The sequence below is a fragment of the Suncus etruscus genome, chromosome 1 (genome assembly GCF_024139225.1).
Source record: "Suncus etruscus isolate mSunEtr1 chromosome 1, mSunEtr1.pri.cur, whole genome shotgun sequence".
NCBI lineage: Eukaryota > Metazoa > Chordata > Mammalia > Eulipotyphla > Soricidae > Suncus > Suncus etruscus.
Window position 1 is genome coordinate 60,430,530 of NC_064848.1, and position 17,204 is coordinate 60,447,733.

Sequence of the window (17,204 nt, forward strand, 5' to 3'; positions counted from 1 at the left end):
TCTACTGTAGGGGGGTGTGTTTTGGGGGGATTTCCCCTGGCTCCTCAGGTCCAGAGAGATGGAGAAGTAGGCCAGATTCTCACAACAAACCAGCAGCACATCAGGAGTCTTACTGCGCCCAGATGGGGCCCTGTCCAGCAGAGTTAGGACCCACCCATGCTCTGAAAGGCTGGAATCTAAGGTTGGTAATAAAGAGGGCTTTTCTTTGGGGGCACAGGGGCTTGGAGAGGAGAGGGCTTCAGAACGGGCTTCGTCTTCTCATGGGTACTTTGGCACCATCCAAGCCTGCACAGGAGGAGTTTGAGTGGATGAGAGGTGCTGAGAGTAGAGAGCTGCACCTCAATCCTTGGGAGCCGGCAGTCGCCAACCCCACTGTGTGACTGGGGACAGGTGCTCTCTGATGCCAGCAGCCTGACTCCTTATCTCACTTTCCTCCCCTTTCAGCACCTCATTTCTCAGTGGGGGTGGTCAACATGGAGGATCAGACCCCTGGCTCTGGGAGAATGAGGGTTTGTGGGGAATAGGCCTGAGCAGTCTGAGGCTGTGCTTCCGTTTTACTTTTCTTTGGGGGCAGTGCCAAGGGAGGGCCCTGGCTACAGCTTCTTTCCAGGCCCTCATCCTTGGTTTTGGCAGACACCTTTGCTCTAGGTGGTGGCAGCAGCAGCAACAGCAGTAGCATCTACTTCCTGATGCAGTCATCCCAGATAACCACCCAACAGGAAGCACCCCAACACATTCTCATATCCGACTGGCACATGGTTAGACAGACTCAGTGCAGATTCCCTCGCCTGCTATACACATACACTCTGGGGAAGCTGCCCAGGCATTCTCAGACACACAGAAATTCTTAGGACATTCTTTCGGTGGGAAAGGGCTTTCATTTCAGCTGCAGTTCATTTCTTGGTTATGGATACCAAAGCATAGAAGGCCAGTGACTTGCCTGAGATCACCTGGAGAGGCACAGAGGCAGGCATAGTACTCAGCCAGGCTCACCCCCCCCCCCAAGTGTTGGGCTCTAGGTCCACCCCACAGTGGAGCTGCCTCTCACACTGTCCACAGATACCTTATCATGTCTCTGCCATGGCCACCAACCTACAATCCAGACAGACATCCGGAGACAGGCCCTACGCAGACACAGATTAGGCCCTACTGGAAGGGTCATGTCCACTCCACCTGCTCTCTGTCCTCTCCATGTGGCTGCTGCCTGCTCCTAGCCCTGCCTAGGGAAGATGCTGACGGGGGAGCAGTCTCTCGAATACTGGACCAGAGGGCAGATAGGCAATGGCACAGGCAAGGCCAGCCTACTTCCTGCTTCCAGCCTGGGACCCTGAACAGAAGCTAGACGGGGAGGGGCTAGTGACCGAGTGATAGATACATTTGCAGATGTCATGACCTCAAACCCCTGGCAGTCACTAAAGCCCACCTGCCCTGCCAATCCAGCCCTGAGCATGGAAGGGGGCATATAGGGCAAAGAGGAGGAAGAAGGCTGTGATGGGAGGGGAGAGGGTGCAATCTCCAGCTGGGTAGCTTGGCTGGTCTTCCCATCTGGAGTAGAAGGGAAAACAGTCCTGCAGGGGTACCTTGTTGGTTCTCAACCGGGTGCTGGCCCTGAACCCACTGTGCCTCGTCTATATCCCTCCTAGCCCTATTTTTCTTATCAGGTTTTGACTGTGAGAGTTCATGGCTTTGCTGGGGTGGAGCCAAACCCCTGGCTTTGTGATTCCCCCCACCCCCGCTTTTTATACATGCTCCCCGCCCCCGCCCCCCAGCCAGTGGACCACAGCTTTGGGGAGGAGAAGCCCTGGACAAGGTCTCCCCTCCCCACAAGTGAACTGAACCAACAGCCCCCGGTGGAGAGAGACCCGGTTTGGGTTTCTCCGGCTCCATGGACACACAGAGGTACATGTCCTACCATAGGAGGAAGCAATGACTGGAACGAGGTTGGCGGCTGTTGGGGATATGGGGGCCAGGGGGCAGGCGGATGAGCGTCGCGGAGGGCTCTGCCCCTTGCCCTCTCCAACCCAGCCCACGGGCCCTGCCCCGCTCGGCCGCAGGGCCCACTCCTGCTACTGAATGTGGCAGGCGGTGGAGGACGTGGCCTGGCAGCACATGCAAGTGGGGTTCACGGACTTGGGGGGGATGAGGTCCAGGTCCTCGTCGTCGGGGATCTCATCTAACCGGTAGCCATCCTTCAGCAGCTGGATGTTCAAATCTTGGTTGATCTGCTGTAGACAAAGGGAAGGAAGGTCTCAGAGAGATCAGGGAGACACTCCATATTTTTGGTTTGTTTTGGGGTCACACCCAGTGGCACTCGGGACCATATGGGATGCTGGGGATCAAATCCTGGTTGGCCATGTGTAAGGCAAGCACTTTATCCACTAACAGCCCCGAGACACCTCCATTTTGGCTGAAGACTCCCCCAAACCCTGGACTTCCACCCTACGTAGGGTCCTGCCTTATTTTGGGGTTCATCAAGCCACTCCTAAAGAGACCCCTTTGGGTCAAAAACAACTTCTCACTAAGCATCCATTCCACCCTGAAGTGTTCCCAGCAAGAGGTCTGTCCCTTCCACTTCCACTCCACCCAGGCCCTGCCCATTTCCCTGCCCACTACTGTGACTGGCAGGTGAGGGATACCCAGCTAAACTCCATTCTCCTCCTAGGATGTGGTCCCTCCCAGGCATTTGTAGGGCGGTAAGAGGTAGGGTCCTCACCTCCGCGGAGGAGTAGCCAGAGGAGGAGTATCTGGACATGTCAAAGTCGTCATCGCTGGTCATGGAAGAGAAGACAGGAAGAGGAAGTGATTCCAGGAAACAATTAGAAAAACTGCCAATACCCTCTTTCTCCCAAACCAGTCAATCCTTCCTCTTGCCCACAGTGCCGATTAATTCACATTTCAAATAAAAATGTTTGCTGTGCAAGGGGACAGAAAAGGTAGTACAGTGAGTAGGATTTTTGCTCTACAAATGACTGACCGTGGTTGGATTCCCAGTATCAAATATGGCCCCTGGCACCCCACCAGGAGTGATCCCTGAGTGCAGAGCCAGGAGTAAGCTCTGAGCATTGGTAGTGTGGCTCAAAAACACACTACAAAAAAAAAAGTAGGACCCGGAGAGATAGCACAGTGGTGTTTGCCTTGCAAGCAGCCGATCCAGGACCTAAGGTGGTTGGTTCAAATCTCGGTGTCCCATATGGTCCCCCAGGCGTGCCAGGAGCTGTTTCTGAGCAGACAGCCAGGAGTAACTCCTGAGCACTGCCAGGTATGGCCCAAAAACCAAAAAAAAAAGAAGTAATAAAAACCTCTCGCTGTGCAAATGCAGTTTTGCTAAGTTTCCTATCAAATTATTAATGCTAAATTAATCACCTCCCCTTTGGGTTTTAGGAATATGCCAGAGAGCAAATTCCATTGAGGGGGTAAAATCCCTCTCTCTTCCTTTTTTATTTTTTATTTATTTATTTATTTATTTATTTATTTTTGGTTTTTGGGCCACACCCGTTTGATGCTCAGGGGTTACTCCTGGCTATGCGCTCAGAAGTCGCTCCTGGCTTGGGGGGACCATATGGGACGCCGGGGATCGAACTGCGGTCCGTCCTAGGCTAGCGCTTGCAAGGCAGACACCTTACCTCTAGCGCCACTTTCTCGGCCCCTTCCTTTTTTATTTTTAATTTTGAGCCATACCTGACTAATATTGGAGAATTAAACCCTGGTTAGTCATGTGTAAGGCAAGTACTTTATCCACCGAACTATTTCTCTAGCCCCTCAACTTTTCAACTTCCTTCTAAATAGAGCTGTTACTCCCTTCTCTTCCATCTTTTTTTCTCTTGGTTCAAATGCTCGTGATTTTTTTTTTATTGAATTCTCCCAAAGTCCAAATCTAGCCAGGTATGTTCCAAGCAGGTGGCTTCCCCAAGGGGTGGGAGTGGGGTGGGTGGACACTGGGCACAGGGCATCACCCATGCTGAAAGACAGCTCAGACATTTTAGGGGACAGGCACTGACTGGTCAGATAACAGCAGGCAGTACTTGCTGCCTTGTCCCTTCTCTCCATTCTCTCCCCCACCACCCCATATCCAGGTGAAACAGTCTTTGAGGATTTGCCCTTGGTGAGCTGCTGATTGTCTGAGGAATACCTCAACTCTGACAATCTAGCAAGTGAGGTCTGTCCAGTCCATTTGTATTGTGTCGTTGTGTGGGTTCCTGGAGGCCCACATGGCTATCCCCAAGTCATCATACACACCTGTCTGTATCCAGGGCAACCAGTGGCTTCTCATCCGGGCTCTGATCCAGTGAGGAGTAGCCTTTATTGGGGACGACCAGCCTGGATGGAGAATATGGGAGACTGGATTGGCAAACAGACCATATATAACCCTGGCCAGAACTAAGTTGTGTTCTATCTGCCTCACTCCACCCCTTGTCTCCTGTACCACATTCCCCCCCTCCCCATTCTGGGTTTCAATTTCAGCGATAAGCTGGGGATGAAGAAGGTGGGGTCCAGGTGGGATTGAAGGGTCCTATACCTTGTCCGGGCCATGACGTTGTTCTTCTTGGGTTGCTGGTTGACAGGGCTTCCCATGCTGCCATTCTTCAGGGAGCCCTTCCGGGCTAGTTCCCGCTGCTTCTCTGCAGGGGTATAGGGGAAGGAAGCTGTGTCCCACCCTAGCAGCACCCCACCTCTGCTCCACACAGCCTGACCACCTAGCTGGGACATCTTCTGCCTCTCTAGAAACGAGGAAGGGATCCCAGCTCTCTTCTGCTTGGTGGAGGCAGCAGTTGGCTGTGCCCAGCTTGAGATGCTTGGGCATTGAGGGGAGAAGGAGCAGTCTGACACCTTTTGGGACCTGTTCTTCCATGATAGGAGGGCACTGACTGAGTGTGTGTGTGTGTGTGTGTGTGTGTGTGTGTTATATGTCAGAGAAGACTGGAGTGGGAGGGACAGAATAGTGAGTGAAGACTTCCTTCAGGTGCTCTCCTGATACAGAAAGAGAGGTTTTTCTAGGAGGAGGGACAGTGCACTCAGATGTGAGCATAAGTGGGATGAGTCTGTGTGGGATGGAGGGAAGATCAGGTTGGAATAAGAGGTGACATTTACTTTCTTCAGCAAACCTCTGTGTCACCAGTGATGCCACACGCCCTGCCTGAAGGGACCAGGGAGTTTCTTGGATGGTAAATCGGAGCCTGGAAGTCTCAAACTCCAGGCAGAGGAATTGGGGACTTATATAGCATGAGGGGAGAACCAGTGAAGGTTGTGTAAGGGAAGGGACAGAATGAGGCTTAGAGGGCTAGAGGGAGGGAATCTGGGGAACCCTCTGCTAGTTTCAGTTCTTTTAGCTTTTGTTTTTTTGGGATTACTCCTGGCTCTGCACTCAGGAATCACTCCTAGTAGTGCTCAGAGGACAGATGATCGATCACATGAGTTGGCTCTGTGAAAGATAAACTGTTTCCGCTGTACTATCTTTCTGGCCAAAGCTCTGAGTTCTCTGTGTCTTCAGAGCGCCAGGTTCATGGGTCTAAAGATCTGGCTTTTGGATGATACTCTGCCCAGTGTGTGTTACCAGCTATTACCAGAAGCAGCTGTCTGGGCCCTGGAAGAAGCTGCATGTCCTTTCCTATCTTTCTCTTGTGAAGACCAGGTGCAGATAAATAGGATTGTTGGGTGGAAAAGATTGTTAGGTGGATTGTTGGATGTTAGGGGAGAGAGCTTATAAGATAACCATGAGCGTAACCATGAGCTCCATAGAGGGAGACGGGGAAGTATTTCTTGCTACTGTGATAGTGGGATTTCCCTAACCTTCTGCTTCCCTGTCTTTGACTTACTTTCTCTGTTCATCTGACAGCTGAAAAAAAATAAAACAAAAAACTTTCCATTCTCTTTCTAGTCTGGTGGCAGCTGCTATTATAACTCTAAGCCTCTAGGGGGTGCAATTTGCCTGAAAGAGTCTGGAGGTGATTTTCCTTACTGCAACTGAGACGAGATGGTCAATTTTCCAGAGGATCTTTGGTGGCAGTGTAACGGGGGTGTAGAATGTTATTTCATTTTATTTTTTGGTTTGGGGGTCACACCCAGCTGTGATCAAGACTTATTCCTAGCTCTGTGCTCACAGCAGCGTTGGTGGTATAGTGGTGAGCATAGCTGCCTTCCTAGCTCTGTGCTCAAGGATCACTCCTGGGTGGACTTGAGAAACCATATGGGATGCCAGGGATGGAATCTGTGTCAGCTGTGCAAGGCAAGAGCCTTCTCTACTATAATATTGCCCCGGTCCTAAAATGTTATTTAAAATGGCTTATTAAACCATATAATATAGTGAAAAATGCAAACAGTAAAGCAGCAAAACCAAAATATGGATTACTATGCAGCCATTAAAACAATGAAGTTAAAGCAGAGATAGTTCAGGGTTTGGGGCATTTGCCTTGCACACAGCCAATTCCAATTCTCTAGCACTGCATATGATACTGTAAATGTTTTCAGGAGTGACCCCTGAGCACAACTAGCTGTGACCTACCTAACCCTAGGTCATGCCTTAACTTCCCTCCTCTCAGATAAATTAAAATACATAAATAAAGATTGAAGGCCAAAAAGCTCGGTACCTACTCTGCAAGTAGGAGGCCCAGGCTGGATCTCTTGGACCTACCTCATCGTCCCTTGAGCACCACTGTGTGCAGAGTGAACCCCATGTACAGAGTCAGGAATAGTGCCAGAGTACCACCAAGTGTAGGCAAAACAAAGCCCCAAATAAACAAATAGAAAAAGAATGAAGGAGGACTGGAGTGATAGCACAGGGGTAAGGCATTTGCTTTGCATGCAGCCGACCTGGGACGGACCCAGGTTTGATTCCCAGCATCCTACATGGTCCCCCGAGCCTGCCAGGAACGATTTCTGAGTGCAGGGCCAGGAGTAACTCCTGAGTACCGTGAGTGTGGCCCCAAACCCTCCCCCCAAAAAAGAATGAAGGCAATTAATACTCTAAGCAAGTGGAAAATAAGAACAAGTTTCAGAAAAATGTGATCAGAATGATAGCATGTAGGTGAACATACAAAATAAAACTAGGAAAATAGAAACAGATTGGAATGATTATCTCTAGGGAGGAGAATGTGATAAGGGAGAGTAAAGAACTCATACTTGTTAAGATACTTCTATTTTTAAATTAAACAATAATGATGGGTTCCATCCCTGGCTCCATGCACAAAAATTAAACTATAATAAGCAAATAAAACTGGATGCAATTGAAATCTGATGTCCTAGGAAGAAAAAAATTGTCTACAGAGTGAACTGCCCTCTTCTTTAGAAAAACACCCTGAAGGGGCTCCCTGTCTGTGTCTGGAAGAAGAAAAAGCAAGGTTAAAAGAGAGAGAGAGAGGGGCCGGAGAGATAGCATGGAGGTAAGGCGTTTGCCTTTCATGCAGGAGGTCATCGGTTCGAATCCCGGCGCCCCATATGGTCCCCTGTGCCTGCCAGGAGCAATTTCTGAGCATGGAGCCAGGAAAAACCCCTGAGCACTGCCGGGTGTGACCCAAAAACCACAAAAAAAAAAAAAAAAAGAGAGAGAGAGAGAGAGAGAGAGAGAGAGAGAGAGAGAGAGAGGTCGAAGCCAGAGAGATAGCACAGCGGCATTTGCCTTGCAAGCAGCTGACCCAGGACCTAAGGTGGTTGATTCAAATCCCAGCGTCCCATATGGTCCCCTGTGCCTGCCAGGGGTTATTTCTGAGCAAAACAAAAAACAAAAAGAAGAGAGAGGGAGAGAGAGAGAGAGGGAGAGAGAGAGAGAGAGAGAGAGGGAGAGAGAGAGGGAGAGAGAGAGGGAGGGAGAGAGAGAGAGAGAGAGAGGGAGGGAGAGAGAGAGAGAGAGAGAGAGAGAGAGAGAGAGAGAGAGAGAGAGAGAGAGAGAGAGAGAGAGAGAGAGAGAGAGAGAGAGAGAAGTGGAATAGAAGAAAAGGGCCCTGGAAAGGAGTCCAGATTGTGTCAGTGGTCAAAGAGCACTTAGAACTGAAGAGATCTCATTTTTTGGTGGATTGAGAGCCCGAATAAGGAGAAAGACAGTAGGGCAGCAGGGACAGTGGAGAAGTAGAAAAGGAGAGCAACAACTTTGCATTGTAATCTCCAAGGAACCAAAACTTTGGAAAGTCTGCTCTATAGAAAAGCCTTAGGTGAATGACACTGATCCCTGAAGGGAAAAGGGTAGGACTTGGTATAAGGCAGAGTGAGAAGAACACAGTAGGAACTAAGGGGAAATAGATGTAAGCCAAGGGACTTTAAAGGAGCAGGCTGCAATCTAAGCTTGCTTTGGAGTGGCTAAGAGATTAAAACCCCAAAAGAAAGGTCATCCTAGAGAGATATATGGTTTTCCCAAGAAACTAAAGGGAAGCTCCCTCAAACAGATCCCAAACAGGTATTAAGATATTTAGATGGGCTGAGAAAGGGGTGGGGAGATGGACTTAGCTTTGGGAACCACCTTCCTTTTCACTACTCAGTGAGAGCAGTCAAAACTTCATATGTAAATCAGTTTCCTCTCACTTTGGTCCAATGTTTGACAGGAAGTCCCACCTTCACAGCAGGTTCTTGCATGCTTTTCTGTTTGTTTTTGTTTTGGAGCCATACTGGGTTACTCCTGGTTCTGTAATGATTACAGGAAGTGGTTGGGGGACCATATGGGATGCCAGGAATTGAACTTGGATTGGCTGCATGAAAGGCAAGCTATTGTTGTGCTATCGTTCTGACTTCTCCATGCATGCTTTTACTGCTGAAGCTAGCTCCTGAAAGACCTGGTCTCAGACATACCTCCTACACTGTTGGGTGCTACAGAGAACTGTAACTTCCTACTGGTTTGCAAGAGATGTAGTCATGGCATTGGCAGTGATGTCTTCAGTCTCAGAGTCATCTAGTCTAAAGTAGCTTATTTGTGGCTCTCATTGCCAGAGCTAGCCCAGAGTACTTTGTCTATAACCCCACATCTCCCTCACCCCCCCACCAGACACACTCACCCAGCTTCATTTGGAGCGGGGATGGTTTGTAATTCATGGCTACTGACTCACCCTCCCGGGCGTCACAGTCCCCGTCCGAGATGGAGGCAGCAGCTGGGTCCTGGAGGGATAAAGCAGAAAGAACCCAAACTGTTAAGAAGCAAGTACAGGATGCTGCTCTCAGTTCAGAAGCTGACCTGTCTATCTGTTGGGCTTCTGTGTGTGTGTGTGTGTGTGTGTGTGTGTGTGTGTGTGTGTGTGTGTGTGTGTGTGTGTGGAAGGGCAGGGTACAAGGAGGGGGATGTAACAGGCCAAGTATCTCTGGGAAGACGAATAGACTTCTTCATTCATGGCTGAAGAGACAAAGGATTTTTCCCTGACTTTCTATCATCTAGGTCCTCTATGATTTAGCCTCCAGTTTATTCCACCATGATCCCTTATACTACCTTCCTTCCCAAACTAGTCTACTCTGCTTGTTGGGGCCCTCCTTGTCAGATATTTTATAAAGGTCTTTCTAGGTTCCTGTGACTCTGTCTCTGGATTAAGATCAGCATAGGTGCTCTCTGAAACAGGCCTTCTTTTCCCCTTATTGGCTCTAGTCCTGGTCAGGTCCTTAAATAGGGTCCAGAGAACTGACTAGCCACGCCAAGCCAGTTTTCAAGGCTGCAGCAATCAGGCTATAAAGATGAGGGCTGGAGTGATAACACAACAGGTAGGGCATTCTTACATGCAGCTCACCATAGTTTGATCCCCGGCATCCCATATGGTCCCCTGAGCCTGCCAGGAGAATTTCTTTTTTTTTTTTTTTGGTTTTTTTTTGGGGGGGCCACACCCGTTTGACACTCAGGGGTTACTCCTGGCTATGTGCTCAGAAATCGCCCCTGGCTTGGGGGGACCATATGGGACGCCGGGGGATCGAACCGCGGTCCTTCCTTGGCTAGCGCTTGCAAGGCAGACACCTTACCTCCAGCGCCACCTACCCGGCCCCAGGAGAATTTCTGAATGAAGAGCCAGGAGTAATCCCAGAGTGCCACTGGGCATGACCCAAAAACCAAAAACCAAAAATAAAAAAGATCACTCAGGACCTTTATCCTCTGCCTGCTGGCCCAACTCCACCTGGAGATAATCATTATGACACTGCCTGTCCTGTGTGGCATTAGAGAAACTGAGGCCACTCAAAAGAGGCTTCTAGGGGCCACCTGAAGAGGGGCCTTGATTTTCCCTTAGGTCACGGGGAGAATTCATTCCTAGAATAACCCAGGGCGGTGTCTCACAGGCTCAATCCCATAAACATGCTGGTTGGACCCTATCACTCAAAGTCTCACTAGCACATTACTTTTGACAGCATTTTCACATATCCCACATTCCAACTCATCTGGAAATGGTTCCCTTCCAATTCTTAGGACATTATGCTCCTTGGCTTATTTTGCCTCTTTGACCATCATTTCTGTCTTGCCCTCAGCTCTCATTTGTTTCTGTGGGGGAACCCTTGATATCTCCTAGAGTTTGAATTAGCATCCTTAGAGTGGTGACATGGGTGTTAATCTCTGGCCTTGAGAGCATGCTCTTGCTCTGTCACCCTACGCCCCATCCATCTAGGAGGTTAGGGCTCACTGTCCTTGCCCCACATTAGACTTTATAGGCAGGAGCCCCAGGCCTTGGGGTGAACTTTTCTCTCTTGAGAGTTTCTCTCCGGCAGCAGGAAGGATGGAACTTGTGGTATGTGGCACATGGTGTTGAACAACTTTGGTCATATTCATATGGATCCATATGTGGCTCCCTTTGAAGCCAAGGGACAGGCCTAAAGCTGCTATTCTTGCCTGAGTTAGTGCAAAGCCCTAGGCTGAGAAGTCCCAGGCATAGCCCCCTCATTCAGCATCTCCCCTGTCATTTAAATTCTGTCTTAGAGGGAAGAACAAAGATTTCTGGCACTGTGTCTGCAATCACAAGCCCTTGCTGTGGCCTTCCTGTATATCTTCCCTAAGAAACATGGTGAATGCACCAAGACCAGCACATGGAAATGTAATCAAGGAGATTAAATGTGAAATAGTCATGAATATAAGTATTAGGGAGGAATCCAGGCAGAAGGAAGTGTCTGGCTCCAAGAAATTAGGGAGAATTTAAAATGCCCCCAAGGACATCTGACAGGAGTTAGCTAGATCCGGGAACCAGAGTGGGGATTAGCAAGATTATTAATAAACACTCAGCAGAGACAAACATTGAAATGCATCTCTAACAGCAACCTGTGTTTCTGCAATCCTTCAAACAAATCTCCAGACTGCAATGATGATTAATAGCCCAGTCTCACTGTTTCTGGGACAGGATATATAAGCTAATGGCTAGTATAAAACCAATATAACTAGGAAAGGCAAAAGTACAAAAAGGGATCTGGTTCAGTGGTTTTTCATTAAGCTGTATTGCTTAGCCCTGTGTCTGGGTGAGGCTGAGTTTGAGACAAAAGCAATAGGGGGTAGAGGAAAATAGGGCTCTCTTTCCAGAACAGATCCATGTTCACTCATTTATATATGATCCTTTCCATGAAATTTTGGGCAGAGAAAAATGGCTACTTAAAAAACAAACTACCAAAAGGTTTAAATCCAATTATTTAATAAATATGACCTGTAAAAATATCTTACAGGACCAGAGAGATAGCTTACAGGACTGGCCACATGTTTTACAAGCTAGGTCTTGGGTTCAATCACTGGCATCATGTAGTTTCCCCAAGTGCCTCCAGAAGCAACCCCCAACTATTGATCCAGGAATGGGCCCTGAACACCACCTAATAGCCCCAATGCAAAACCAAAAAGTTTAATATGAACATTATTAAACTTGAAAAAAAAAGAGAAAACAGAATCCTAGCTCTCTATCCCCAACTTTAATGAACATCAATTTATCAACCCATCTTTTACAAATCCTGCCTCTTGATTTACTAGTTGTGTGGTCTGGGCTTTGTCTCTCTGTATCTATGCCAAAGGTTGTCCAGAGGAGAAAGCGAGTTTATGTTTATAAGGACCTATGGAGTACACTGAGCACTATACAATATATATTCAACACTCAGTGTAATATACACAGCACTATGTAGTATATGTACTTAGCATAATATATTTAAGCATTATGTAGTTATATATTGAGCACTGTATAAACATATACTCAGCACTCAGTATAATATGCATAAGCCTTACATAGTAGATTTACTCAGCATTCAGTATTGTTATAGTATAGTGAATGTCATGTCTGTACTATCCATGCAATGGTTAGTGGTGCAGGTGTGGTGAGGCCCACCAAGTCATGTGTGCCCTGAGAATAACTCATTGACTCAGAGCTGTGGTTCTGGTATCATATAGGCCGAAGGGCCTGGCCAATGTGAAAAATTCCTTTGGGAGTGGAGCCCCTCCAGAGGATAAGGGAGGGCTGATCAGGAAGCATTTTGCCTCCTTTCTCCCTCCCTATACCAGCTGCATATTTCTCACTTATCAAAGAGAATCTATAAACATAATAAAAGCCATGAAAAAGTAGATGTAAAGGGATCATGAGGGGCTAGGAATGAGACAGTCAGAAAAAAAATCTCAAAGATAAAATTACAAAAAAAATTGTTCATCTACTAATTAAGAGGAAGGAAATTCAAAGGACATGTGTGTAGCTTAAAAGTATGTTATCATATAGTACATTCAAGAAAATTTTGGTATTTTGTCATAGTTGAAACTTAGAGGTATAATGAAATTATGGGGTGAGGAAGACTCAGACCATGGTGAAAAATGATTTTGCTCCCCCTTTTTTTGTTTGTGTTTTGGGTCACACCTGGCAGTACTCAGGGGTTACTCCTGGCTCTATGCTCAGAAATCGCTCCTGGCAGGCTCGGGGGACCATATGGGATGCCATGATTCAAACCACTGTCCTTCTGCATGCAAGGCAAACACTCCACCTCCATGCTATCTCTCCGGCCCAATTTTGCTTTTTTTGTTTGACTCTGACACCATATTTAGGAGACCCAGGGGCCATCTCTGGTCATTCTCAGTCAACTGGCATAGTGGTTCAATGCAAGTGCTAGAGGATGTGGTATAGTTCAAGTACTGCAGTGTTGAAAGCAACCAGGACCACCCTACCAGTGCCCAGAGGCCTCCAAGGCCTGACTTGACAGTGTTTGGAGACCACATGGTGTTGGGGCTCACGCCAGGGTTGACTGCATGTAAGGCATGAGCCTTAACCTCTGTGCCATTTCTCCTACCCCCATGTATTCCTAGTATTTTTATCTGGATTAACAGGGGTTACTCATCATTAAGACAATGCAGAAGAAGGAACAGTGAAAATGTCAGGAAAATTCAGATTGTTCAGCTTGGGACATGAGCCTTAAAGTGTCTGTTGGGGACCGAGATGGTATTAGTCAGTATATTGGAGATCTCAGGGGAAAAAGACTAGTTGTGATAGAAGACACTGAAGACAAAGATGGCTTCATAGATCTTATTCAATATATCATCTTTGTCTTTTTTTTTACCCAGTCTCCTTTCACTTATACCCTAAGATTAAACATTCCCCATGGTTCCATCCTTGACCCTTATCTAATTCCCTCTGTTTACTTTCTCGGAGAGGCTTATTCTCTTCAGTGTCTTCTATCACAACTAGCCTTAACCCCTGTGCTATCTTTTGGCTCCTAATTTCAAGAAGGATGTAATCAACAATGTCAAACAAATGATAAAAGACATTTAGATACAAGAAAGTCATAGGTGATCTCAGCAAAAATAGTTTTAGTTAAATGGTAAGAATAAGACCATATTATAGGATATTTAGGAAGACATAAGATATCAGGAGATATATAAACCATAGGCTATGTGGTTATTATTTCAAAGAGAAAATAGGTCAGTCTTTCAAAGAGCCAAAACAGAAAAAAATAAAGATAGATGAGAGAAATTTTGAAGCTGAAGGACTTCTTTGGAGTGAAAGAACACCTAACATGCTTTTTTTTTTTTTTTTTTTTTTGGTTTTGGACCACAACTGGCAGTGTTCAGGGGCTACTCTAGCAGTGCTAAGGGGCCATGTGGTAGCAGGAATTGAACCCAGGCCTCCTACAAGCAAGTTATGAGACTCGGCCCAATGGGCTGTCTCTCTTGCCCCTGAAAAGGAGACATTTGATGAGTATTAGTCTTTCAGGACTCAAGAAAAGATAAACAAGAATTGTGAATTAGAGGAAGATGGTCACTTAATGAAATGTGAAGATGGGTGGGGTAGCAGATAACACTGAAGCAGAAAAGTAAGTAGAGAGGAAGTGGGTGAATAGTCAAGGTTTCAGGGCCAACTTGGTGGTTGGCCTGGAATGGAAGATCAGACTGTAGAGCTAGAAGAAACCTGACTGGTTGGTGGGATGGCAGGAGCTCTCCGTGGTGCTGAACACGATATCAGGTAAAAAATGTTTGTTGTTTTAAAATTTTATTTATTTGTTTGTTTGTTTATTGGTTTTGGGCTACATCCAGCAGTGCCCAGGGATCACTCCTGGCTCTGCACTCAGGAATCTCCCCTGTCAGGCTGGGGTACCATGTGGGATGACGGGAATCAAACAAGTCCTTCCCAGGTCGGCCACGTGTAAGGCAAATGGCTCACTGTTGTGTCATCTCTCTGGCCCCAGGTAAAAATATTTTATTCCATTTTATTTCCTACAAACAAGGTAGCCTCTGACCTTATTTCTAAGTATCAATTCTCAAGAAGATAGAAACTGAAATTATTTGGAATAAAGTAAAAAGGTAAAGTATCTACATCAATAATCTAACTTTTCTTTCCCAAACATACATGAATCTTCTTCTAGTTTAGGAGGTAGTTTGATGGAGACAGTTCTGAGTCATGAAATGCTGAAAGCTAATTTCTGGAATAGATTATATATATTTGTTTTGTTTTGGGGGAAGACCCAGAGGTTCTCAGTACTAATTCTTAAGCTTATGGATCTCTTGGTAGGGCTTCAGGACCATATAAGGTACCAGGAAAGGAACCTGGATCAGTTGCATACAAGGCAAGTCCTTACCCACTGTGTTATTTCTCTGGCCCTAAATTTCTGATTTAATATACTACCAAATGGAGCTGAGTGGAAACTTTACATGAATGAGGCTTCTTGATTTGCATGCTGTAATGCCGATTTGATCTCTGGCATGTCCCTGAGAATTACCTGGTAATGTTTTGGGAGGTGCCATCACCCAGCACTTCCAAGGTTACCCTGGTGGACCCGGGCACCACCAGGTTCTAGCATCAAACCCTATGGCCCAGTCACTGAGAACAGTTCCTGAGAACTATAGGTAAGACCTCCAACATAAAGAAATACCAAGAAAAATATAGGGTATACACAGAACATTAGAAAAATTATCATTAGAACGTAAGTCTATATGGTCCCCAGAGCCTGCCAGGGGCGATTTTTGAGCATGGAGCCAGGAGTAACCCCTGAGTGCTGTTAGGTGTGACCCAAAAACCAAAAACCAAAAACCAAAAAAAAAAAAAAAAAAAAAAAGAAAAGAAAAGAAAAGAAAAAAGAACATAAGTCTTATCCAGAGCAGATGTATATATTTTCTTTTCAGGGGCACTGTGGGGTTTGAGCCACACTCAGAAGTTCTGGGGGGTTGCTACTGGCAATGTTCAGGGGCCAAACAGCTTAACTACATCCAAGGTAGGCAAGTGACTTAACCCTTGTACTATATCCCCACATCTAACTTATTAGCTATTTACTTATTTTGGATTTTCAATTACTGGAAAATTTTATTTATAAAAAATTAGTTGGGCCGGACCTCTGTTAGATCCCCAGAGTCGCATAGAGTTCAGTCCCTCAAACCAGGAGCAATTTCTAAGCACAGAGCCAGAACTAACCCCTGAGCATCACCAGGTGTGGCCTCCACCAAAAAAATTATACCAGGATAGAAACAGAATGATCTCTCACAGAGTAAGAAAATAACAAATGCCCAAAGGCAACAAAAATTGAGAACTGGTCTTCATCATAGGGATGGGGGGTAGGAGTGGGAAGGCAGTGGGACAATAGTAGAGGGAAGCAGACTCTGATGGAGGGTGTGGTGCGGGAATATTTGATCCATGAAACCCTCCCACTAACAGTATTATAATCCACTGTGTCTGAAACAAATGAAATAATATATATTAAAATGGCCACACTGAAATGCCCTGAATAAAGAATAGCTTAAGTCAAAAAGTGTAATCACTTTTAAGGTTATTGATGTATCCTGTAAAACTGTTTCCCTGAAGGATTGTTCCAATTAATAATCTTAACAGTCTTAACCAAGAGCTATACAATTGGGTTTGATGCTTTATTTTTCAGTGTTCCAGGAGATTTCAGGTTACTACATCTCTCCATCATCTTATCTTCAAGAGCTCTTTGTTTCTGTCATATTTAGCTAGGTTCCTCAAAGCAATCTCCTTTCAAAGCACAGAATTTCCTCAAGACATCATCTGACAGATAAAATGCCTGGAGGCCATTCATGAAGAACAAAAGTTGGAAGACAGGGGATGAGTAACTAGAACATCACTAGCTACACCAAGTGCTGGTCTCTGGTCTGAAAGCCAGAAACTGCATACTAGCCAAGAGGCTCTCAGTAGGTGGCTTCAAAGTATCTGCACTGGGAAGATGAAGGAGAGGGTACAGCATCCTGAGTGCATGTAAGAGAAATAAGGCCTCTCAAGGAAGCATGTGCCTAGGGCCTACACTCAACCCTTTAGTCTAGGCCTACCGAGCAGGAGTAAAGGATGTCAGAGAGGGGAATGGAGTGGTTACCCTATAAGGGCTCAGACCCCCCCCCCCTCCAAGTTTTCAGTGGCCAGTTTTTCAGTTGTCCTTCCCACTACCACTATACCCAGACCATGTGTGAATGAGAGAAGAGGGAAAGAGAAAGAAAGAAGAGAAGAGATAAAGGGGAAGAGACAGAGAGGGTGAGGTGAGAGAGGTAAAGAGAAGGGGAGATAAAGGGAGAGGAAGAGAAGAACAGAAATCAAGGTAAATAGGGAGAGAGCGGGAGGGAAGAGAAAAGAGAAGGGGGAGGAGAGGGAGAGAGAAAGATGGAGATTCTTATGCCAGTTAATCATGAAGCCTAGCTCAAGCTCAAGGCAAGTTTTCCACGGTTAGGCCAGCCAGTGGCTGGTTTTCTCTCTCGGGGGAAATAATACTCATTTTCTAAGATGGATGGTCCTGGTCTCTGCTGGCTGGTTTCTCTATGCTCAAGGTGCTCCAGAGTTCCATGGCCCATCTGTCACTCCCTGGCATGTGCAGGCATGTGG

General features: G+C 46.5%; 1 protein-coding gene across 7 annotated transcripts in view; it reads right to left on the bottom strand.

Annotated features, from left to right (window-relative positions):
• Positions 1-1,624: 1,624 nt before the first annotated feature.
• FAM219A (family with sequence similarity 219 member A) overlaps positions 1,625-17,204 on the bottom strand; it is a 66,913-nt gene continuing 51,333 nt past the window's right edge. For 3 of the 7 annotated variants that reach the window (XM_049774086.1, XM_049774110.1, XM_049774102.1), the window contains exons 2-6: positions 8,976-9,075; positions 4,517-4,619; positions 4,237-4,317; positions 2,714-2,768; positions 1,625-2,225 (exon numbers count right to left, since the gene is read on the bottom strand). In XM_049774086.1, the coding sequence (XP_049630043.1) occupies positions 2,067-2,225; positions 2,714-2,768; positions 4,237-4,317; positions 4,517-4,619; positions 8,976-9,075 (498 nt within the window). In that variant the 3' untranslated portion in view covers positions 1,625-2,066. The remainder of the gene's footprint in view (positions 2,226-2,713; positions 2,769-4,236; positions 4,318-4,516; positions 4,620-8,975; positions 9,076-17,204) is intronic. The other 4 variants (XM_049774136.1, XM_049774119.1, XM_049774128.1 and 1 more) reach the window with 3 other exon arrangements.